Source organism: Carlito syrichta, unplaced genomic scaffold (genome assembly GCF_000164805.1).
Source record: "Carlito syrichta isolate Samal-C Ts95f unplaced genomic scaffold, Tarsius_syrichta-2.0.1 Scaffold312719, whole genome shotgun sequence".
Lineage (NCBI taxonomy): Eukaryota > Metazoa > Chordata > Mammalia > Primates > Tarsiidae > Carlito > Carlito syrichta.
The window spans coordinates 594409-619860 of NW_007256815.1; the positions used below are offsets into that span (position 1 = coordinate 594409).

At 41.9% G+C, this 25452-nt stretch overlaps 1 protein-coding gene across 1 annotated transcript in view; it reads right to left on the reverse strand.

Annotated features, from left to right (window-relative positions):
* Positions 1 to 25452, reverse strand: part of MROH1 (maestro heat like repeat family member 1) — a 90052-nt gene that overhangs the window by 31451 nt on the left and 33149 nt on the right. Inside the window, exons 12-13 of the mRNA XM_008069989.1 lie at positions 15737 to 15810; positions 14226 to 14348 (exon numbers count right to left, since the gene is read on the reverse strand). Coding sequence (XP_008068180.1) covers positions 14226 to 14348; positions 15737 to 15810 — 197 coding nt within the window. The remainder of the gene's footprint in view (positions 1 to 14225; positions 14349 to 15736; positions 15811 to 25452) is intronic.

Genomic DNA, 25452 nt, shown 5'->3' on the forward strand with positions numbered 1-25452 from the left:
TAGGTGATCCTTCCGCCTCAGTCTTCCAAGTAGCTGGAACCACAGGCGCGCACTACCACACCCAGCTTATTTTGTGATTTATTGTAGAGACAAGGTCTCACTAAGTTGCTCAGGCTGGTCTCAAATCCCTGGGCTCAGGCAATTCTCTCACCTTGGTCTCCCAAAGAGCTGGGATTACAGGCTGAGCCACTGCTCTCAGCCCCAACAAACTCTTAAAAGCAGAAACCAATCTGGCCAGACTCAATGTAACAATACAATAAAACTACAAATCCAAAATAGCCATGAAAATCTATCAACATGGAGATTTTTAAAAAATCATAAAAAAACCATTTGTTAATTACAAGGGAGAAACAGCAACTTTACAATGCAAAAACTAAGCATGAACATGTGGTCAGAACTAGTAAAGTCAGTATTGAAACAAACCAATACCAAGAGCCTCCTGGTAGGATATACTGATGAGTGTACACATGCTTCCATGAGATTCCCACCAAAACTATATCACTGGATCAAATCATAAGGAAATACCAGCCCTACCTGAGAGACAGTCAATAAAATAACTGGTCTGAAATCTTAAAAGAAATCCAAGTGAACAAACATGAAGACAGGACACAAGTACACACAATGCATGACTCTGGGTCAGATTCTGCACCAGAAAGCAGCTCTAAGAAACAGAACTGAGACAATTGATAAAATGCAAGCACAGAGTATTAATTAGGTAATACTATGGCTTCAATGTTAAATTTTCAGATTTTGACAAGTGTACTATGGTTATGCAGAACAATGCCCTTATTCTTAGGAGACAAACACCAAAGTATTTAGTATTTAGGAATAAAGAGACATAATATCTCAAATTTTCTCTCAAAGGAGTTAGAAAAAAATGTGCATTCATGCACATGTGTGTATGTGTGTGTATACAAAATATATAAAGAATGTCAGACAAGATGGGTACAGTAGTTCACGTCTATAATCCCAACTACTCAGGAGGCTGAGTGGGAGGATCACTTAAAGTCAGGTATTTAAGACCAGCCTGGACAACACAGAGAACCCATCATATCTAGTAAAATGAAAAAAAAAAATTAGCCAGGCATAGTGGTGCATACCTGTAGTCCCCACTACTCAAGAGACTGAGGCAGAAGGATTGCTTGAGCCCAGAAGTTTGAGGCTCAGTGAGCTATAACTGAACCAATGCACTCTAGCCTGGGTAATGGAGTGAAACCTCATTGCCAAAAAGAATACTAGACAAAGACATAATGAGAAAACTACAGACTAACATCTCTCACAAATATAGAAATGAAAATTGTCAACAAGATACTAGCAAACTGAATCCAACAATATATAAAGATGATTATATACCATGACCTTGTAGGATTTATCCCTGGAATGCAAGGTTGGTTTAACATCTGAAAATCATCTAATAACATATGCCATATCAACAAAATCATATGCTCATCTTAACAGACATAGAAAAAAGTATATGAAGGTTGGGTGTGGTGGTTCATACCTATAATCCCAGCACTTTGGGAGGCCAAGGTGAGAGGACTGCCTGAGCTCACAGGTTCAAGACCAGCCTGGGCAACTTGGCAAGATCTCATCTCTACAATAAATTAACAATTAGCCAGGAATGGTGGTGCATGCTTGTAGTTCCAGCTACTTGGAAGGCTGAGGCACAAGGATCACCTGAGCCCAGCAGGTCGAGGCTGTGGTGGCCGTGAGTGTGCCACTGCACTCCAGCCTGGGTGACAGAGTGAGACTCCAACTCAAAAAAAAGAAGAAAGCATATGACAAAATTTATCTTCATGACAAAACATTCTACAACGTAGGAATAGAAAAAATATCCTGGCCTGGTGCGGTGGCTCACACCTGTAATTCCAGCACTTTGTGAGGCCAAGGTAGGAGGATCACTTGAGGTCAGGAGTTCAAGACCAGCCTAGGCAACACAGCAAGACCTCATCTCTACAAAAAATAAAGAAATTAACTGAGTGTGGTGGCACACCTGTAGTCCCAGCTACTTGGGAAGCTAAGATGAAGGGATGCGTGAGGCTGGGAGGTCAAGGCTACAGTGAGTAGTGATTGAACCACTGTACTCCAGCCTGGGCAACAGAGTGAGACCCAGACTCAAAACAAAACAAAAACATGTAAAACATAAGGTTTTATTTTTAAAAAGAAGGGAATATCCTCAACCTGATAAAGGGCCCACAGTGAACATCAAACTTAATGGTAAAAGACTGAATGCTTTCATACAAAGAAAAGGAAAATTAACAAGAATGTCTGCTCTCAACATTGTACTGGAGGTTCTAGCCAGAACAATTAGGCAAGAAAATCAAATAAAAGACACCTGGATCGGAAAAGAAGTAAAAGTAAAACTATCTCAGTGGGGCACAATGACTCTTCTGTAATCCCAGCACTTTGGGAGCCTGAAGGGGGAGGATCGCTTGAGGCCAGGAATTTGAGACAGCTTGGGCAATATAGGGAGATCCCCTTGCTATAAAAAACAAAAAAAGTTAGCTGGGCATGGTGGCACACACCTGTAATTCTAGCTACTTGGAAAGCTGAGGTGGCAGGATCATTTGAGACCTGGAGTGTGAGGCTATAGTGAGCTATGATGACACCACTGTTTTCCAGCCTGGGTGACAGAGTGAATGAGACTCTGTCTCTAAAAATGACAAAAACAACAACGAAAAACTATCTCTATTTGTAGATAACATGATCCCTTTAGAATATCCTAAGGAATTCACTAAAAAAAATGACTAATAAGCAAGTTCTGCAAAGTTACAGTAAACAAAATCAATATGAAAGAACAACTGTATTTCTATACAGTAGAATGAACTGAAAATTAAATTAGAAAAATATTTTTATTTATGGTATCATCAAAAGGCATAAAATACTCATGAATAAATTTAACCAGGGAAGTGCAAAACTTATAATCTGAAACTACAAAATAATGTTAAAAGGAATTAAAGACCCAAAATAAATAGAAATATACCCCATGTTCATAGATACTAAGACTTAACATTGTTGGAAATACTCCCCAAATAGATATACAGATTCAATGAAATCCCTATCAAAATTTCAGCTGACTGCTGAAAATGACAAGTTGATCCTAAAATAAATTCATATGGAAATTCAGGGGACCCAGAAGAGCCAAAACAACCTTGAAAAAGAACAAAGTTGGAGTACTCATACTTCCCAATTTCAAATTTGCTATAAAGCTACAGTGATCAAGACAAGGTGGTACTGGCATATAAAAGAAAGGACAGAATCCTTAAGATGATGTGTAGAAAGGAGTAAGCTATAGCATGCTTGGTCTTTAAAAGCACCTGCTTGCAAGGATGCCCTTGCCTGCCTTCTGAGAACTTGGCTTTTTAAAATCAAATTGTAGAAAAATACACATAACATAAAATTTATCATCAAAACCATTTTTAAGTGTGCAATTCAGTGGCATTAAGTACATTAATGTTATGCAGCTCTCACACCATCCATCTCCAGAAATTTCCATCTTCCCAAACAGAAACTCTGTCTCCATTAAACACTAACTCCCATTCCTCCCTACCCTGCTCCTGGTACTCATCGTTCTATGTTTTGTCTCTGTGAATTTCACTACTTGAAGTACTTTATACAAGGGGAAACATACAGTACTTATCCTTTTGTGTCTGGCTTATTTCACTCAACATGTCCTCAAGGTTTATCCATTTGTAGCATCCTCTTCCTTTTTTAAGGCTGAATATAGGTATTCCATTGTACATATACATGTCACATTTTGCTTATCTAATTCATTCCTCCATGGACATTTGGGTTGCTTTCACCTTTTGGCTATCGTGAATAATGTTGTTTTGAACATAGGTGTATAAATATCACTGAGACCCTGCTTTCAATTCTTTTGGGTATATTCCCAGAAGTGAAATTGCTGACCACATGGTAATTCTATTTTTAACTTTTTAAAGAAACTTCCATATTGTTTTCCATAGCAGATAAACCATTTTACATGAAAGAGCTTAACTTTTGAATCTTTATTTATTCATTTATTTATTTGAGTCAGGGTCTTACTTCATCACCCAGGCTAGAGTGCAATGGCATGATCACAGTTCACCATAGCCTTGACCTCCTGGGCTCAGGTGATTCTCCTGTCTCAGCCTCCCAAGTAGCTGGGTCTATAGGTATGCGCCACCATGCCTAGTTAATTTTTTGTAGAGACAAGGTTTCACTATGCTGGTCTCAAATTCCTGGGCTCAAGTGATCCTCCTGCCTTGACCTCCCCAAAAGTGCTGGGATTACAGACATAAGCCACTACACTGGCAACTTTTGAAATTTTAAACATTCCCTAAGTGATAAGATTGTTCTGGTTACCTCAGGCACTGAACACCTGTGTTTCTTTGGGACTCTGAATTTTGGTGGCAGTGGTTGGCAGAAAGTGCCTATATGACCAGGCCCTAGTAAATTTGTGAACTCTGAATTCCAAATGGACTTCCATAGGCAGAAACACTGCACTTGTGTTATAGCACTTCACAGCTGCAGGAGGGAATATATTTTCTGCAACCCCTTTTGGGATAGCACAGGAAGTCTGCATATGGATTACAGCCATGAGTACAATTGCCTATGAGCTATCATCAAATATGTGGGTAGTCTTGGGACCCTTGACCCAGAGACACAGTATCAAAGCTTATTCAAGAACAAAAGATAACCTACATAGTCCCATCTCTATTAGAAAAGGAAAATTCATGGTTACAGGTTATAAGCTTTCCAACAAAGAAACCTCCAGGCCCACATGGCTCCACTGTGGATTCTACCACAGTGGAATATTTATGGAAGAAGTGATACCAGCCCTTCACAAACTCTTCCAGAAATTAGAAGAGGAGGGAACGCATCCCAACTAATTTAATAAGGCTCTAGCATTACCAGTGAAAGACATCACAAGAAAAATACAGACCAATATGCCCACTGAAGAGATGCAAATACTCTACCAAATATCAGCAAATCACATCCAGCAATGTATTACAAGAATAACAAGCCACGACCAAATGGGGTTTATTTTGGCACTGTCAGATTCATTCACTATTTGAAAAGCAATCATATATATCCAAAATAATTGAAACCCATGTTCACAGCAGCATTATTCACAATAGTCAAAAAGTGGAAGTAACCCAAATGTCCATGGAGAAATGAATGAATAAACAAAACGTGGCATATATATACAATGGAATATTCATCCTTAAGAAGGAAGAAAATTCTAATACATGCGGCAACATGGATAATAAACCTTGAGGATATTATGCTGAGAGAAATAAGCCAAACACAAAAAGACAAATAATTATTCCAATTATATGAAGTACTTTGAGTAGTGAAATTCATAGGGACAGAAAGTAAAATGGTGGTTGCCAGGGGCTGGGGGAGGAAGGAATGGGGAGTTAGCGTTTAATGGGGGCAGAATTTCTTTTTGAGAAGATAGAAAACTTCTGGAGACATACAGCACAACAATGTGAATGCACTTTAATGCCACTGAATTATATACTTAAAAATGGTTGAAACAGTAAAGTTTATGTTATTTTACCATAATAAAAAATGTTTTATTAAAAAAAGCAATCAGTTTGGATACAGTGGCTCATGCTTGCAATCCCAGCACTTTGGGAGGCCAAGGTAAGAGGATTACTTGAGGCCAGGAGTTTGAGATAAGGCTCTTAAAAAAAAAAAAAGCAAAAGACAAAACAAAACAAAACAAAAACCCCCAAAACTCAATATAGTCTATCATATCAACAGTCAAAAGAAGAAAAAATACACAATTTTATAAATAGATGCACAAAAAGCATTTTTAAAAATTTAACATCAATCCATGATAGAAAATTAGGAACAGAAAGTAATTTCTTCAACTTGATAAGGGGAATGTTAAAAACTATTGCATGTAGGAGCAAAACAAGTGTATTTCATGAAGATAGAGAGTAGATTGGCAGTTGCCAGAGACCAGAAAGGATAAGGGGGTGAGGGGAATGAAGAGATGTTGATTAATAGGTACAAATATATAGTCAGATAGAAGGAAAAATACCTAGTGTTCTATAATCAGCAGGGTGACTATAATTTACAATAATGTATTGTGCATTTCAAAATAGCTAGAAAAGAATAATTAGAATGACAGAATGACTCTAACATAAATAAAAGACTAATATTCAAAGTTATAGATATCCCATTTACTCTGATTTGATCTTTACATATTATATGAATGCATTAAATTATCACATATACCTTGAAAATATGTACATTCATTATGAATTAATAAAAAAAGAAACAAAACCTATTACAAGATTAGGTTTCATTGCACTTCCCTTTATTGCACCTCACGGATATTGCATTTTTTACAAATTGAAGGTTTGTGGCAACCTTGTGTCTAGCAAGTCTATAGGTGCCATTTTTAACAACATATTGTCACTTTGTGTCTCTGTGTCATATTATGGTAATTCTTGCAATATTTCAAAACTTTTCATTATTATTATATCTATTATAGTGATCTGTGATCAATGATCTTTGGTGTTACTATTATAATTGTTTTGGGGTACCACGAACCATATCCATATAAGACAGCAAGCCTAATCCATATATGTTGTGTGTGACCTGACCCAATGACCAGCCCTTCCCTGCTCCCTCTCTTTTGGAACTTTCCTATTCCCTAAGACACAACAATATTGAAATTAGGTCAATTAATAACCGTACAATGGACTCTTTCTTTTTTGAGTTGGAGTCTCACTCTGTTGCCTGGTTGGAGTGCAGTGGCACACTCACGGCCACCCCAGCGTCAACCTGCTGGGCTCAGCAATCCTTCTACCTCAGCTTTCTAAGTAGCCAACTACAGGCGCATGCTACCATGCTCATATGTGCTACCAAAATTATTTATTGTAGAGACAAGGTCTTGCCAAGTTGCCTGGGCTGGTCTTGAACCCGCGGGCTCAGGCAATCCATTCGCCTCAGCCTCCCAAAGTGCTGGGATTACAGGCTCAGCCACCAAGCCCACCCTACAAGGGACTCTTAAGTCTTCAAGTGAAAGGAATCACACATCTCACCTTAAATCAAAAGCAAGAAATGATTAAACTTAGAGAGGAAGGCATGTCAAAAGCCAAGATGGGCTGAAATACAGGCCCCTTGCACCAAACAGCCAAATTGTGAATGCAAAAGAAAAGTTCTTGAAGGAAACCAAAAGTGCTACTCCAGTGAACACATGAATGAAAAGAAAGCAAAACAACCTTACTGCTGATATGAGAAAGTGTTAGTAGTCTAGATAGGAGATCAAATCAGTCACAATATTCCCTTAAGCCAAAATGTAACCAGAGCAAGGTCCTAACTCTCTTCAATTCTATGAAGACTGAGAGAGAAGAGAAAGTTTCAGAAGAAAAATTAGAAGCTAGCAGAGGTTGGTGCAAGGGGTTTAAGGGAAGAAGTCATCTCCATAATAAAAGTGCAAGGCAAAACCGCAGCAAGTTATCCAGAAGATCTAGCTAAGATCATTGAAGGTGGCTATAATAAATAGCAAATTTTCAATGTAAAAAAAATCAAAACAACCTTCTATTGGAAAATGCCATCTAAGACTTTTATATTATTATTTTTTTTTATTAAATTTTATTTTATTTTAGACATGTGGAGTACAAGTAAAGATTAATTACACAAGTTGCATGCAGGTTAAGTTTGGGCCTTCAACTGACCTTCACTCCCCCGGTATAGGTCCAGGTATCTTTCGTGTTATTACGCATCCCTCACCCTCTCCCTCCCTCCCTTTATTATCATTTTAGAGACAGGTTCTTGCTCTGATACCCAGGTTGGAGTGCAGTGGTGTGATCATAGCTCACTGGAATCAAGCAATCCTCTGCTTCAGCCTCCCAAGTAGCTAGAACTACAGGCATGCTTCACCATGCCTGGCTAATTCTTTTTTTTTTTGAGTTGGAGTCTCACTCTGTCACCCAGACTGGAGTGCAGTGGCCGCTCCCGGCCACTGCAGCCTCGACCTGCTGGGCTCTGGCGATCCTTCCACCTCAACCTTCCAAGTAGCTGGAACTACAGGCGCATGCTACCACGCCCGGTTAATTTTTTTGATTTATTGTAGAGATGAGGTCTCACCAAGTTGCCCAGGCGGGTCTCGAACCCGCAGGCTCAGGCAATCCACTCACCTAAGCCTCCCAAAGTGCTGGGATTACAGGCTGAGCTACCGAGCCGGCTCTAATTCTTAAATTCTTTGTGGAGATGGGATCTTGCTATGTTGCCCAGGTTGGTCTCAAACTCCTGGCCTCAAGCCCCCCTCCCATCTTGGCCTCCCAAAGCACTGGGATTACAGACATGAGCCATATCACCCAGTAATAGGACTTCCATAGCTAAAAAGGAGAAGTCAATGCTCAGCTTCAAAGGACAGGTTGACTCTCTTGTTAGGGGCTAATGCAACTGATAACTTTCAGTTGAAGCTGATGTTCATTTACCAATCATAAAATCCTATGGCCGTTATGAATTATGCAAAATCTACTCTGTCTATATTCCATAAATGGAACAACAAACCTTGGGTGACAGCACATCTGTTACAAGAATAGCTTACTGAATTTTTTTTTTTTTTTTTGAGTTGGAATCTCACTCTGTTGCCCAGACTGGAATGCAGTGGCCGCTCCCAGCCACCGCAGCCTCGACCTGCTGGGCTCCGGCGATCCTGCCGCCTCAGCCTTCCAAGTAGCTGGAACTACAGGCGCATGCTACCATGCCTGGCTAATTTTTTATTTATTGTAGAGATGAGGTCTCACCAAGTTGCCCGGGCGGGTCTCGAACCCATGGGCTCAGGCAATCCACTCACCTCAGCCTCCCAAGGCGTGGTATTACAGGCTGAGCCACCGAGCCCGACCTTACTTAATATTTTAAGCCCACTGTGGAGACCTACCTACAGCTCAATTCCTTTCAAGATATTACTCATTAGCAATGCATCTGGTCACCCAAGAGCTGGTGAAGATGTACAAGGAGATGAATGTTGCTTTCATGCCTGTTAGCCTGTCATCTATTCTGCAGCCCGTGGATTAAGGAGTAATCTCAAGTCTTATTTTTTTTTAAATTCATTTTATAAGGCTATAGCTGCTAGAGACAGTAATTTCTCTGATGGATCTGGGCAGAGTAAATTGAAGACCTTCTGGAAAGGATTCACCACTCTAGGTGCTATTAAAAACATTTGTGATTTATGGGAAGAGGTCAAAATATCAACATTAACAGACATTTGACAGAAGTTGATTCCAACCCTCATGGATGACTCTGAGGGGTTCAAGATTTCTTCTTCTTCTTTTTTTTTTTTTTTGAGTTGGAGTCTCACTGTCGCCTAGACTGGAGTGCAGTGGCCGCTCCCAGCCACCGCAGCCTCGACCTGCTGGGCTCCAGTGATCCTTCCGCCTCAGCCTTCCACATAGCTGGAACTACAGGCGCATGCTATTACGCCCAGTTAATATTTTTGATTTATTGTAGAGATGAGGTCTCGCCTGCCCAGGCGGGTTTCAAGCCTGCGGGCTCAGGCAATTCAGTCACCTCAGTCTCCCAAAGGCGCAGGATTACAGGCTGAGCCACCGAGCCCGGCTGGGTTCAAGATTTCATTGGAGGAAGTAATTGCAGATATGGTGGAAATACTAAGAAAAATGAAATTAGAAGTGGAGCCTGAAGATTACTGAATTGCTGTAATCTCATGATAAAACTTGGAATAGATGAGGAATTGCTTATTTGGTTGTGTGAAGAAAATGATTTCTTGAGATAAAATCTACTCCTGGTGAAGCTGCTGTGAATATTATTGAAACAACAACAAAGGATTTAGAATAGTGCATAAACTTAGGTGATAAAGCAGTCTTAGGGTTTGAGAAGATTGACTTCAATTTTGAAAGAAGTTCTACTGTGGGTAAAATGCTATCAAATAGTACATGATACATAGAAATCTGTCGTGAAACAAAGAGTCAATCTATGTGGCAAACTTCATTGTTGTCTTATTTTAAGAAACTGCCGTAGCCACCCCAACCTTCAGCAACCACCACCTTGATCAATCAGCAGCCATCAACATCGAGGTAAGATCCTCTACCAGTAAAAAGATAATGACTTGCTGAAGTCTCAGATGATCCTTACCATTTTTGGCAATATTTTGAAATTAAGATACGTACATTTTTAGATATAATGCTATTGCAGACTACAGTATAATGTAAACAAATTTTATATGATTTCCCAGCAGAAATCAAAAAATTCACACCTCACTTTATTTCAGTATTGGCTTTATTGCAGTGATCTAGAATTGAGCAAGCAATATCTCCAAAGGATGCCTGTACTAACAATATTCTTAGTAGTAAAAGACAATGTTCCCCTTATTACAGGAACAAACCAAGGATGGCTGTTCTTACCACTTCTATTCAGCATTGCACCCAGAGCTTCTAACCAATGCAAGAAGGCAAGTAAAAAAGACACATGCAAATTTACAAAACTGTCTATTTGAATAAGACATGATGTTCTATGTAGAAAATCCCAAAGAATCTATAAAAAAGCAAGGCCATAGGATACAAAGTCAATATGTAAAAATCAATTGTATTTCTATACACTAGCAATAAACAGAAACTGAAATGAACAAAACTATACAATTACAATGGCACTAAAAACAACATAGTTATAAATCTAAAAAAAATACTAGGGCTGGGTATGGTGGTTCACAACTATAATCCCAGCACTTTGGGAGGCTGAGGTGAGAGGATTGCCTGAGCCCAAGGGTTTGAGACCAGCAGGTAACTTGGCGAGACCTCATTTCTACAATAAATCAAAAAATTAGCTGGGCATGGTAACACATGCATGTAGTTCCAGCTGTTTGGAAGGCTGAGGTGGAAGGATTACCTGAGCCCAGCAGGTCAAGGCTGCGGTGGCCATGAGCATGCCACTGCACTCCAGCCTGGGCACAGAGTGAGACTCCAACTCAAAATAAATAAATACATACATACATATATACATACATGCATAAAATAAAAAAACCTAGAATATATAGAATCCATATGCTCAAAATTACAAAATACTGATGAAATAATTCACAGAAGATCTAAATAAATATAATGATGTACTGTTTCACTGATTGGAAAACTCAATATTATAAAATATCAATTCTCCCCAAATGGTCTACAGGTTGAACACAATCCCAATAAAAATTTCAATAGGATTACTTTTGTTGAAATAAAAACGATGATTCTAAAATTTACATGGAAAAACAAAGGAATTAAAATAGTCAAAACATGACTGGAAAAGAAGACCAAAGGTAGACTCCAAACTTGCTGTAAAACCAGACAACACTGTGTGGTACTGATGAAAGAACAGCCACAGATTAGTGGAACAAAACAGAAAACTCATAAAGTTGGTTGAATTTTGACAAAGATAAAAAAAATTACAGGAAGAAGAGTCTTCTCTATTGTACTGTCTTCTCAACATGTGGTGCTAGGACAACTGGACATTCACATACCAAAAAAAAGAGCCACAACCCATACCTCACATTTAACAAAAAAATTAACACAAAATGAACCATAAACCTATATATGAAACCTATGACTTAAAAGTTTTAGAATAAAAGGAGAAAATCCGGCCAGTCGTGGTGGCTCACACCTATAATCCCAGCACTTTGGGAGGCCGAGGTGAGAAGATTGCCTGAGCCCGCTGATTTAAGACCAGCCTGGGCAACTTGGCGAGACCTCATCTCTATAAAAAATTAGCCGGGCATGGTGGTGCATGCCTGTAGTTCTAGCTACTTGTAAGACTGAGGCAGAAGGATTGCCTGAGTCCAGCAGGTTGAGGCTGTGGTGGTCATGAGTGTGCCACTGCACTGCAGCCTGGGTGACAGAATAAGACTCTGATTCAAAAAAATAAAAAAATTTAAAGGAGAAAATCCTTGTGATCGTGGGCTTAGCAAGAATTTACTAGGTAGGACACATAGTGAAAACTTAAAAAAACTTAGATGTCTGCTGTTTAAAAGACACTGCTAAGAAAGCAAAAAGACAAGCAAGCAATGGACCTGTAAGAAAATACTTAAGCTGGGCATGGTAGCTCACGCCTGTGATCCCAGCACTTTGGGAGGCCAAGGCAAGAGAATTACTCGAGCCCAGGAGTTCGAGATCAGCCTGGGTAACATAGTGAGACCTTGCCTTTACAAAAAATTTTTAAAATGAGCCAGGAGTAGTGGTGCATGCCTGTAGTCCCAGCTACTTGGGAGGCTGAGGCAGAAGGATTACTTGAGTCCAGGAGTTTGATGCTGCCTAGCCTGGATGGGTGCATTTTACTGTACACAAATTATACAACAATAAATCTGAATTTTAAAGAAAGTTGTGGGGGAGTACAGATGAGAAAGCAAAATATAATAATAAAAAATAATTCTAATCTTTAACTCACATCTCTCTAAAACCGTAAAAGGAAATCTAAATATTAGTCCCTTCTTTCTTCCCCAGTGACCCTGTACTTAGTCTCTAGAGTCACTCAGCCACCCCCTTGGCTACAAGAGGAAATAAGACCCAAGAAACCCAAGGGCACCACAGGGTCTGCCACAGCTGCTCACCTCCCTTTGCTGCAAATCTGGCCAATACTACAAGGCCCACTTGCCTAAGAGTAATATATTCAGTTTTGTTTTCTTTTGTTGAACATTTTTATCATGGAAATTTTGAAACAAATAGAGTAGAAAGATTGATATACTGAACCCCACATATGCTGACCAAGCAAAAGTGCTGCAGTTTAAACATATTTGAGTCTGTTAAATTTCATCCTGTTCAGTGGCCGGGGACGGTGGCTGATGCCTGTAATTCCAGCACTTTGGAAGGCTGAGGCAGGAGGACAGCTTGAGTCCAGGAGTTTGAGACTAGCCTGGGCAACATAGCGAGACCATGTCTCCACACACACACAAACACACACAATTAGCCAGGAGTGGTAGCATACACCTGTAGTTCTAGCTACTCAGGAAGCTGAGGCAGAAGTATCACCTGAGCCCAGGAGGTTGAGGTTACAGTGAGCCATGGTCATGCTACTGCACTCCAGCCTAGCAAGAGAGACTCCAACTCAAAAAAAAAAAAAAAAAAATTCAAAGACTATTCTTTATCAAAGGGAATTAAAGTACAGTTCCTACCATAACAGTCTGTCAAAGTTTTCTAATATTGAAAGAGATCTTCAGATCCAAACTGTTGGGAACTAACAGACTGAAACAGAGACCTTGGTTTGCCAGTTCATGCCTCATGACCCACAGAGGTGCTGGGAAGATGCTGTGATCAGAAGCAGTCCCACCTGTTCAGACTGCAGAATAGGCATGTGGCTTTCCCAATGACAGCTGCACTCCTCTGAGAGGGCAGAGTCACAGCATATCACTACACTCTCACTGAATGCTAATGTTTTCAGATAACTACTGCACATACCACACTTACAGCATGGTGGGTTTCATAGTGACAGTCACAAGAGTACCAGGAGGACATTAATCTCTGTTCTTAGCTGAAGTTGGTAGACAGACTGGCTTCATTGAGTTGAAGAACCAGACCCAGACCCAGAGCTGGAAGGACCCAAGTGTTGAGACTGCAGAATAGGTACAGTCTGAATAGCCACATGCCTATTCTGCAGTCTGAACACTCAGCAGCATACTGGCAGCAGTGCAGGGTGACATCAGATTGCCCAGTCTATCTGAGGTTTATTTTTACCACATTCTATTTTGCTCTCTTTCAAGAAATAACTGGCATTTGTTTAGAAACTTTTGTGTGTGTGTGTGTATGTTGGAGTCTCACTCTGTCGCCCAGACTGGAGTGCAGTGGCCGCTTCTGGCCACTGCAGCCTTGACCTGCTGGGCTCTGGTGATCCTTCCACCTCAGTCTTCCAAGTAGCTGGAACTACAGGTGTACGCTACCATACCAGGCTAATTTTTTGATTTATTGTAGAGATGAGGTCTTGCCAAGTTGCCCAGGCAGGCCTCGAACCCCTGGGCTCAGGCAATCCACTCACCTCAGCCTAGAAACTTCTTAAATAGAAATGCCCTCAAGAACAAAGTCTCTATTTTCTGGCTCTGTGTTCTGAGTTCTAGGAGCTGCCAAGTAGACTAATGCAGTATAGAGACCCCGACTTAAGGGAGCCTCAGCATGTAGACTCAGGCCCACACATCTATCCTCTCCTGGAGCTGGCAGCTCCTGATGACCAGGGCCTGACAGAGGTCAGGAACAAGGACAATATTGACCCAGGAGGTGGGAGAGGTAGTGACTCCTTACCTCCTGCTCTGGGGGCAGCGCACACTGTTGCACGATGTATTCGATCATCGCCTCGCCTCCAGGCTGCTCCAGGTAGCCATGGTGGGCCATGGCGCTGATCACCTGCACCACAGCCCGCTTCACCTGCCCAGAACCAGTGGGAGATCAGGAAGGGGCTGCAGACAGACACCACTATGCCAGGCCAGCCAGCAGACAGGAACCTCACTCCTTTCCCCACCCACACTTGTGCTGCATTTGCACTTATATCTGCACTAATACCTATTTCTGCACCCACATCCAGGCCTGCATCTGCCTTTCTCTCGGTCCCTTGGCTGCATGGAGGCTCCCTCAGCACGCTGACAGCAGCCTTCTCACCAATTTGTAGATATGCTCAGGTCTGTATAGGAAGGCTTCTTTCCTCCCATTCCCCTCACCTCCCTCTCCTGCTGTCTGGGGCCTCAGAAGTCTCCTCATCTCACTAGTTTCCTTCCTTCATCCACTTCCATCAAGTTTCACTGCAACTCCATAAGAGGTGCTCTGCTGATGGCCCCACCGGAAACCACCCTGCCCTCCAGCCTCCAGGACACTGGCTACCCCCCGCCCCAGGCTCCAAACACACCCATCCCTCTGCCCAGTGCTGGCCCTGGTCTTGGGCAATGGGACTGCTGTCCTCCAAGACCAGCTTCTCTTGTGCGACATCCAAACATTTCCTGGGGTACACTATGGATTTGATCCCTAAACCTGAAATTGTTATCCAAACGCTTCTGGGAGTTCTCAGCCTACATGTCCTGCCTCGTCCAGTAACTATGCCTGGTGATTCAAAGTCACAGCCAGTCCTACATACCAAAAAGAGCCAGCCCTTCCTTCCCACCCCCACTGCACTCTGTCCCACAAATACTGGCCCCTGCTTCTAGCTCCAGATCTTTTCATATGCCGCCTTCCCCTTGGGAACCTCTCCTGCATAGTGATAACACCTCTGTCCTTCATATCTCAGGTCAAGCATCACTGCCCTGAGGAGGCCTTCTCATTGACAAACATCATTGGAGGGGGCAGAGGGGACGGACGTTAACACTGTCCATGACCCCACTGGGGCAGACAACTAGAATCTCTGTGGGTGAACCCTCCTGGACTCTGTAACATGCACCTTGACCTTGGCTGATTTTAATCTGTGCCCTTGGCTGTAATAACCCATAACCATGAGTATATAGTGTTCTGAGTTCGGTAGTCCTTCTAGTGAATCACTGAGCCTAAGGGTAGTGCTGGAGATCCCTGGACCTGTGCTTGGTTTCAACGGTAAGGGTGGTCTTAGGGACTGTTTCCTAACATCATACCTGGCTAACTACACCAAAGGTAAGATGTGAGAAAGCACCAGCCACATGTACTAAGCATGCACACATCCCCACACTTTCTCTTGAAGCCCAATCTGGCTGAGGGTGGCGGTTGCCTGGTCAGTGGGCAGCCTCATGGCCCAGTCTGGTCACAATCCCTGCAGCTGCTCGTGGTGAAAACTCAAGATGACCTGTCTAGTTTACCTTGTTGTTGGTGTCCAGAAGAGGAAGCCTCATAGAAGAGAGAATGAAGGGCTTCTTAACTTCCATCTGAGCAGCTGCAAGAAACAAACAAGACAGCTCAGTCTCCTCCTGAAACCACAACTTCTCCTGTCTACCACCTTGAGGTCCAAGCCACATCACCAGAGGTCTGGCCTCACTGTGACTCCCATGTGGGAGGAGGAGAGGGCATGAACAAAAGCAAAAGTATACCCACCTCTCTCCAGGGGACAAATACTTTTTTCCCCCAGTTAACATTATTTTACCTAATTTAAAAGGTTGGTAGTTTAAAGCATTAAGTAGAAGAATGGGCTTGTGTTAGGTAGACCCGGGTTCAAATACCGGGGAAATTCCTTCGTTGGTTCTCTTTTTTTTTGAGTCAGAGTCTCACTCTGTCACCCAGGCTGGCGTGCAGTAGCATGCTCATGGCCATTGCAGCCTCGCCCTCCTGGGCTCAGGCAATCCTTCCACCTCAGCCTTTAAAAGTAGCTGGAGCTATAGACATGCACCACCACACCCGGCTAATATTTTGATTTATTGTAGAGACGAAGTCTTGCCAAGTTGCCCAGGTTGGTCTCGAACCTGTGGGCTCAGGCAACCTCTCACCTCTGCCTCCCAAAGTGCTGGGATTATATAGGTGTGAGCCACCACACCTGGCCAGTGGTTCTCAAACATAACAGCATGAAAATCACCAGAAGACTCGTTAAACACCATGTTGGAGGAAGTCCTCTCCTGTCACACCCCCGCCCCAAGCTCTGACTCAGCAGGCCGTCGATGAAGGAAGGGACTCAAGTGTACATTTCTCACGTGTTCCCAAGTGAGCTGAGAACCGCACTTAAACCTTGTCTCTACAAAAAAAATGAAAAAATTAGCCAGATGTGGTGGTACATGCTTGTAGTCCCAGCTACTTGGGAGGCTGAAGTGGAAAGATCACCTGAACGCAGGTGTGAGCCATGATCATCTTGATTGTGCCACTGCACTCCAGGCTGGGCAAGAGTGAGACCCTGACTAAAAAAAGGAAAAATAAAAAACGTGGCTATTAAGAAGTGGTTGTGAGATTAATAAAAATAAAAACAAAGGACACTGAATACAGTGTAAATGCCCTCTGAGGCACAGTGCATGTGATAAGACTTTTATTTCACATGAAAATCCTAGGAAAGAGATGCCACCATGGCCCCAATTTCACAGGTGAGGAGCCAGAGGTCCCAGGGACTATGGACTCTGCCAAGGTCTTGGAGTAGCGAATGACAGAGCCAGATGCAGCCAATTAATGCCTAGAGCCCAAGCTGTGGCTCTGAGTCAAGTTCTTTAAACCCTCACAGACACTCCATACCAGACCCCCTGGTTGTGGACATACCTGGGTAGAGCACCTGTCCACAGAGAGGATTGCTGCAGCCCTTTCTATGTAAATTCCCCTAATAAAAGCTTTGGACTGATCATCCTGGTGTCTAGTGCCTCTTTCTTTGGAATTCCAATTAGCCTTATTTTTGACAGTTTGGGGGTATTCCCTTGTGGGATTCCCCTTGCCACTGATTTTGGGGCTACTCCAGCTGTGAGTTTGACAGGATGAAACAGATGTATACCATGCAAGCAAAGGAAATACAGGTCTTAGATCTAAGCATGAGATACACTGTACTGCTTTTAGAAGATGCTGCAGAAGAACCTTCATGACCTCAGAACTGGGAGGTATGGATGTAAGAAAATGATGACAAAGGACTACACTGAAGTTCAGAATTTTTATTAATCAAAACAGCATAAAGAGAATTGGAAGCCGGGCTCGGTGGCTCAGCCTGTAATCCCGTGCCTTGGGAGGCTGGGGTGAGTGGATTGCCTGAGCCCATGGGTTCGAGACCCACCTGGGCAACTTGGCAAGACCTCATCTCTACAATAAATCAAAAAATTAGCCGGGCATGGTAGCGCACGCCTGTAATTCCGGCTACTTGGAAGGCTGAGGTGGAAGGATCGCCGGAGCTAAGCAGGTCGAGGCTGCGGTGGCCAGGAGCGGCCACTGCACTCCAGTCTGGGTGACAGAGTGAGACTCCAACTCAAAAAAAAAGAGAATTGGAAAGACAGCCACTACGGTGACACAAGCAAAGGGATCAGAGAATTCCAACAAGTCAATGAGAAAAAAACAAATCAACAGGAAGATGAACGAAAAACATGAACAAATCCCAATTGCCAAGACCCATGCACTGCCACTGGGCTCCACCACTGGTCAGTGAGACACAGGCCCAGCATGATAGACAAAGACGGAGGAGTGTGGTGGAAAGCCACATGAAAGCAAGGATGTGGAACAGCCTGGAGAAACTGGCATAGGGACTTTGGAAAACAGCTTAGCATCACCTAAGAAAGCAGCAGATATGCACTCAAGATCCATTAAGTCCATTCCAGGTAAAGAGCCTGCACCAGGGAGCCCTGATACATGCAGGGCAGCCTGTTTATAACAGCAAACTGCCAATGACCCAAGTACATCACACTAGGATAGAGATCAGTGGTGTGCTGCTATCCAAGCCATGAGACAAGATACTGCAAAGGAAGTGAGCAACCATCATTTCTGACTTTCTTTTTTGTTTGTTTGTTTGTTTATGTAAAAATTTATTTGACCAAAGTGTAGAAAAAGTGATACTATTACATATGATATAGCTGTAAGGATCTAAAGAAAAGAGTGGGTTTTACTCAGTTGCACAATTTGCTAGTGTATTTCCCGTAGTGTGATGCTTAATTAATAGGAGTAAGGTCAGGGATTCAGATAAGCTGGAAGCAGGGGAATTTTTAGTCAGAACTGTAAACTTGAGTCATCTTCCACACTACTAGGGAATGCAGAATGTTTCAGCTCTGAGATGTTAACTGAGAAAACAATTATAACAAAGCCAAAATGTGAAGTCCTGCCTACAAAATACTGCATATCCAGTTTAATCAGAAGTTTCTTGGTTTTTATTAACTTGGTTCTGAAGAAGGGATTAAAGTCCTAGATAAGTAAATCTTCAATTTGCAATTCCCTGAAGTATGAAAATGAAGCAAGGCCAATTTTTAATCTCTTCTGCCAGAAAGGCCCTTTCTGCTAATAGACAAAACTGTTTTACTCAATTTATTAATAGCGAGTAGTCTTTTTTATATGGCTGACCTGAATAGTACTGAACTCCACCATATTCCTAGTGAGTGGATGACCTTGTATCAGAGTGGACATGGGTCCTTACTGGAATAAGACACTTGTTCCTCCAAGAACAATTTTAGAATGAAAGAAATATGTAGAAGAGCATAACATTAAGGATCTACCCAGAAAATATATGGGTAATTATTATGACTATTTCCCAAGCCTTCTCATGCTGACTGTTCAAGAGGATGTTTATTCTGCACAGTGGTAAAAGAATGACAGGATGATCAGGTCAGCCTATCTGTGGTCTATGGCTTTCCATAATAGACCCCCCCCTCCTGACTGAATTTCTGTGCTACTGATAAGCAATCATTTCCCTACACTTATTCACACAAGTACTTAACAGTTAAACATAAAACATATGTACAGTGAAAAAAATAATGTACTCAGGGTAACTAAGCAGCACGGTAGCATCACCAGAATACTTGTATCAGCTGTCAGACAACAGCAGCAACAAACAGGTTTTCAGTTTCCACTTACAATGTTGTGTTTTGGCTAAAAGGTTACTGTACATTGCATTCAGTTTTTTTGTTTTTGAGTTAGAGTCTCATTCTGTTGTAATCCAGGCTAGAGCACGCTCACAGCCACCACAGCCTCAACTTGCTGGGCTCAGGCGATCCTTCCACCTCAGTCTTCCAAGTAGCTGGAACTGTAGGCGTGCGCCACCATGCCCAGCTAATTTTTGATTTATTGTAGAGACGTGGTCTCACCATGTTGCCCAGGCTGGTCTCAAACCTGCGGGCTCAGGCAGTCCTCTCACTTCCATCTCCCAAAGTGCTGGGATTAGAGGTATGAGCCACCGTGCTTGGCTTGCATTTAGTTTTTGCTTGTGTGTGTTATGTGTTCTGTTTGTTTGTTAGTTAGTTAGTTAGTTAGTTAGTTAGTTAGTTAGTTAGTTAGTTAAGAAAGACAGAGTCTTACTCTGTCACCCAGGCTGGAGTACAATGTTGTGAACATGGCTCACTGCAGCCTCAAACTCAGGCTCAAGTGGTTCTCCTGCTTCAGCCTCCTGAGTAGCTGGGATTACAGGTGTACACTACCATGTCCAGCTAAAGAGACAGGGTCTCTCTGTGCTGTCTAGGTTGATCTCAGACTCCCGGCCTCTAGCAATTCTCCTACCTGGGGCTCTCAAAGTGCCAGGATGACAGATGTGAGCTATCATGCTTTTAATTTTTTTAGGTGAGAGAAAAAAAATCAGAAGCAGTTGAGGGACCACGAAGTGGGTCCTCCAGGAATGAAGATGCATTCTGCTGGATGGCTTTTGAAAATGTGTACTCGAGTCATCTGCCTCATTAATAATAATTTTTGCCTTAGAGGTTTCTCTTTGATTTTATAAACTAACATGATTTCGGCTCTGTTATGAATGCATGCTGCCCTAGTCCTTCAATAAGCCCATCACACGTCCTCACAGTGGTGTCTGTAGACATGATTTCTGTAGTGCTAACATCATCTTCATCATCATGTCAGTGCTCAAAAAGTTTCAGAATTTGGAGCATTTGTGACTTTGGATTTGTGGATCAGGGATGCTCAAGCTGTATTTGTATTTCCAAGTAACAGGTTAAAAAATAAAAGAATATAAACAAACAACCCAATAGAAAAATGGACAGGAGTCTTAAGCAGATGCTTCCCAGAAGGGGAGCCAGGGAAACAATGGGCAGAAGTTAGGTAGGGCCCTTCACATGAGAAACACAGAATGCAGGCCAGGGTGAGGGCCAAGGGTTCATATCAGTCCAGGCCCATACCCCTGAGGTTCAAACAGACAACAAATGAACATTAAAAACACAAAGAAAAAAAACCAAAGCTACTGTCATCTTGTATGCAGGTGATAACAGTTAACATGTGGTACATTTATTCATTCCTCAAGTTTATGTTGAGGCCAGCTTCCTCCCTACCAAGTCCTCAACAAGGCAGCTATAGCCCTGCCCTTGAGTGGCCTACATCTTACTAGAAGGGATACAAAAATAACTGACTAGTAAATGAGATCAATGCAAACTGTAATAACGTCAAAAGAAGAGCAGATGAGAGACTAAGAAACAGACTCACAAGCCATGTTGTGTTTGGAGAGGGCAGTCAGTGTCAAGGTCTATTTTAAAAAGTGACATTGAAGCTACTCAAAGGAAGAGAAGGAGCTAGTTAAGTGGAGCACATCAGGAAGAACGCTGTAGGTAGGAGGATTGCCCTCCTACCTAGCAAGATGTCTGGTATGGTTGAGGAGAGGGAAGCCCCTGGTAGGAGGATTGCCCCAGGAGCTGGTGGGAGTAGAGGGACCACAGTGAGGAACAGAGCTCTGTTCCAATGCAGTAGACAGCCAAGAATAATCAGCACCAGGACGTTCTACTGCAATTGTTAGGCTTTAAAGAAAAAGAAAAAAATCCTATGGACATATGAAAACAAAAACAAAATAAACAAATTTTAAAAAACAAACATGTAGCATGTAAGACAATAGAAAATTAGATTATCATCAGATTTGGATAACTGCTTTATGCCAGAATAGGGTTGGCAGATAAAATATAGGACACTGGGTTAAATTTGAATTTCAGATAAACAACACACAATTTTTTAGTACAAGAATGTCCCATGCATCCCATGCAATATTTAGGGCATCCTGTTTGTTTGCTTTTGTTAAATCTGGCAACTTGCTGCAGAAGAAAATGGAATAACTTATTTAAGATACTCAAGGAAATGTGAGCCAAGAATTCTGTAACCAGCAAAACTGACTATAAAATACAAAAGGCAGCCAGGCGCGGTGCCTCGTGTCTATAATCCCAGCACTTTGGGAGGCCAAGGTGAGAGGATTGCTTGAGCCTGCAGGTTCGAGACCAACCTGGACAACTTGACAAGACCTCATCTCTGCAATAAATAAATTTAAAAAGTTAGCCAGGCATGGTGGCGCATACCTGTAGTTCTAGCTACTTGGAAGGCTGAGGCGGAAGGATCACCTGAGCCCAACAAGTCGAGGTTGTGGTGGCTCAGAGTATACCACTGCCCTCCAACCTGGGAGACAGAGTGAGACTCCAACTCAACAAATAAAATAAAATAAAATATAAAAGGAACAAATAAACTATGATCAACAAGCATGAAATCCAGCAACATTGCTCCCATGAGTCCTTCCTGTGGAATCTATAGAGAACAAGCTTCAGACAACCAGAATGAAAGACATGGACAGAGGACGAAGCTGAGCCTCACATGTACGGTCACCTGCAAAAGCAAGACAAAATGAAGGCTGAGAGTGGGACAGGACTGGATGGTAACAGCTACCTCTACTCAGATGCAGACACAGGGCACAACTATTAAATCAATGGATCTTGGGAGAACACACACAAAACATTTTTCAAGTTTCAGTCATTTTACTGGTGGTGCTGATATTAGTGTTATTCTTGTGTTAGTGATATATGTGTAACATTAGATAAAACAAATGAATAATTGTGGGATGCTCTAAGTTTACTAACCTTGGGAATTAGAGTCTCAGAGTAGAAGAACAGAGACACAAATATAGCAGAAAAGAGTTTAAAATCTCTGAGGTCTGTATGATGAATTGCAAGCATCAATATAGACTCATAAGATGTTTTACCTATCTACTAACAGAAATATTTCTTAGCTCAGTCTACTGAAAAGGCCTAGAAATACTGGCCACCCAGAAGTAATGAGCCCCCAGAACCAGACTGTTGTCTTGAAAGGCAATGTCTCACTAAAAGAAACTAGGGCTTTTTGGAGAAATGGCTGATTTCAGGTCTGAGGCTAGAAATAGGTAAGACAAGCCTAGAATACTAGCTGTCAAAGACCACCAGGCTCATGTCAGAAGAACTCAAATCTGAAAAGGCTCCTGTTAACCAAAGATGATGCAGTTTCAGCTTCAGTAATGGTAAGAATTAAGCCCATCAAACATGTTTAAATCCATTTGCCCTTCTGAGTTACTGTTGGAGAATGACAGGGAACCTATCCACTATCTTGTAAACTGATAAATAAAAGAATCAAGGATTGAGCCTGCCCCCCCTCCTTTTTTTTTGAGTCTGGGTCTCTTTTGTTGCCTAGGCTGGAATGCAGTGGCATTCTAATATCTCACCACAACCTCAACCTCCTGGGCTCAGGTGATCTTTCCACCTCAGCCTCCCAAGTAGCTGGGACATACAGGCATATGCCACCAGACCTGGTTTTTTTTTATTTTTATTTTTTGTAGAGAAGGTCTCACTATGTTGTCTAGGCTGGTCTCAAACTCCTGGACTCAAGCAATGCTCCCATCATGGCTTCCCAAATGCTGGGATTACAGGTGTGAGCCACCACACCCGGCCTGCCTTTCTTACATGAATCATACCTCTGGGTATCAAAACAGTAGCTGGGGGAAGTGTCTCTTTATCAAGGTATTCCAATTAATCAATGAAAGATAAATGATAGGATTACATTATCACCCCCTCCCAACAATGAATTAATAGGTACAGGCATTAAGCATCTATGCTGCTAAGAGTTATGCCCAAAAGAGAGAAAACCAGATATCATGTGACTCCCATAGTCTTGCCCAAGGGATTAATCTTGAGTCAGATCCTGTTTCTGAATCCAGGTGACAATTTGCAAGAAATTCAGATGACAGGAAACGTGTTGACCTGTACCGTGAGAATGCAGTCAGCAAAACTCAATGATAGGAAACTCTACAGGTTTAACAGTCAGGTTCTTCCACAGATAAATTACAAGAGAAAGAAAAATCTGGGCTCGGTGGCTCAGCTTGTAATCCCGTGCCTTTGGGAGGCTGAGGTGAGTGGATTGCCTAAACCCGCGGGTTCAAGACCCGCCTGGGCAACTTGGAGAGACCTCATCTCTACAATAAATAAAAAATTAGCCGGGCATGGTAGCGCACGCCTGTAGTTCCAGCTACTTGGAAGGCTGAGGCGGAAGGATCGCCAGAGCCCAGCAGGTCGAGGTTGCGGTGGCCGGGAGCAGCCACTGCACTCCAGTCTGGGCGACATAGTGAGACTCCAACTCAAAAAACAACAACAACAACAACAACAAGAGAAAGAAAAGCATGGAGAAGAGCCTGTAGCTTAGGAGAGATTTACATAGGAGGAGTTGTTGTTTAGTGGGGACAGAATTTTAGTTTTGTGAGATGAAAAGAGTTTTGGAGGAGGATGGTAGTGATGGTTGTACAAAAACGTGAATGTACTTAACACCACTGAACTGTACACTTAAAAATGATTAAGATGGTAAGTTTTATGTTATGTGTATTTTACCACAGTTAAAAATAAATAAACAAAGAACCCACCAATGGTCAGGCCTCCAAGAAAAGATTTAAATATATATAAAAATGGCCAGGCTCGGTGGCTCAGCCTGTAACCCCAGCACTTTGGGAGGCTGAGCCGAGAGGATTGTCGGAGCCTGCAGGTTCGAGACCAGCCCAGACAACATGGCAAGACATCATCTCTACAATAAATAAAAAACTTAGCTGGGCATGGTAGCACATGCCTGTAGTTCCAGCTACTTGCAAGGCTGAGGAGGAAGGATCACCAGAGCACAGCAAGTTGAGGCTGCAGTGGCCGAGAGGCGTGCCACTGCCCTCCAGTAGTGAGACTCCAACTCAAAAAAAAAAAAAATATATATATATATATCTCTATATATATCTATATATAGAGATATATATATATTCATGTATGTTTATGCTATTATTTATACATAAATATATTATGCAGATAAATTTGTACCTATAAACTTTTAAAGTAGGCATAGTTAATGACAAAGGAATGATTACTATAGAAATCAGGATAGGGCAACCCTTCAGGTCCCTTCCCAGGGTGGGAGCTTTTCTGTCCTCTCAATAAATTCTGGTTTCTTAAAAAAAAGAAAAAGAAATCAGGATAACTGTCCACCTAACATAGGCACAGAACTAAAGCATGACCTGAAGGGATCAACAATGACTTCAACTTTCAATCATGTTACAATATTTTCATTCAAAATGTGATGACTTCTGATAGATCAGCAAACTTAATAAATTTATTATTATAAGCCAAAATATATGTATATTTTAAATTTTATAAAAACCACCATGAGATACCACAGCACATTCACAAAAATGGCGAAATGACTAAAATTAAAGACCGATAAGTGTTGGTGAGGACATGAAGCGATAATGTTCACAAGCTGTTTGTGAGTTATACAGTGTAGGGTATAAACTGGGGTATAAACAGCTACTTTGGAAAAATGGAACGGTTTATTACTAAAGTTGAACATATGAATACCTTATAACCTTCTAGGTATACACTAAGTGTGCACAGGAAAAATATTAATAGTGGCATTATGCATAACAGTATGACACTGGAAACAGCCCTTTATCCATCACCAGAGAAATAAATACCTTGTAGTAGATAATTCACCGGAATACTTGCAATGAAAATGAATGAACTATACCCTATGCACAAGTTTCACAAACAAAACAGTGAGGAAAAGAAGCCAGATACAAAATAACTCATACTATACAATTCTCTTTATACTACATGCAGAAACAGCAACATTATCTTCTATTGTTAGAAGTCACCACTTCAGAGGGGTCTAAGAAGGCAGCTCC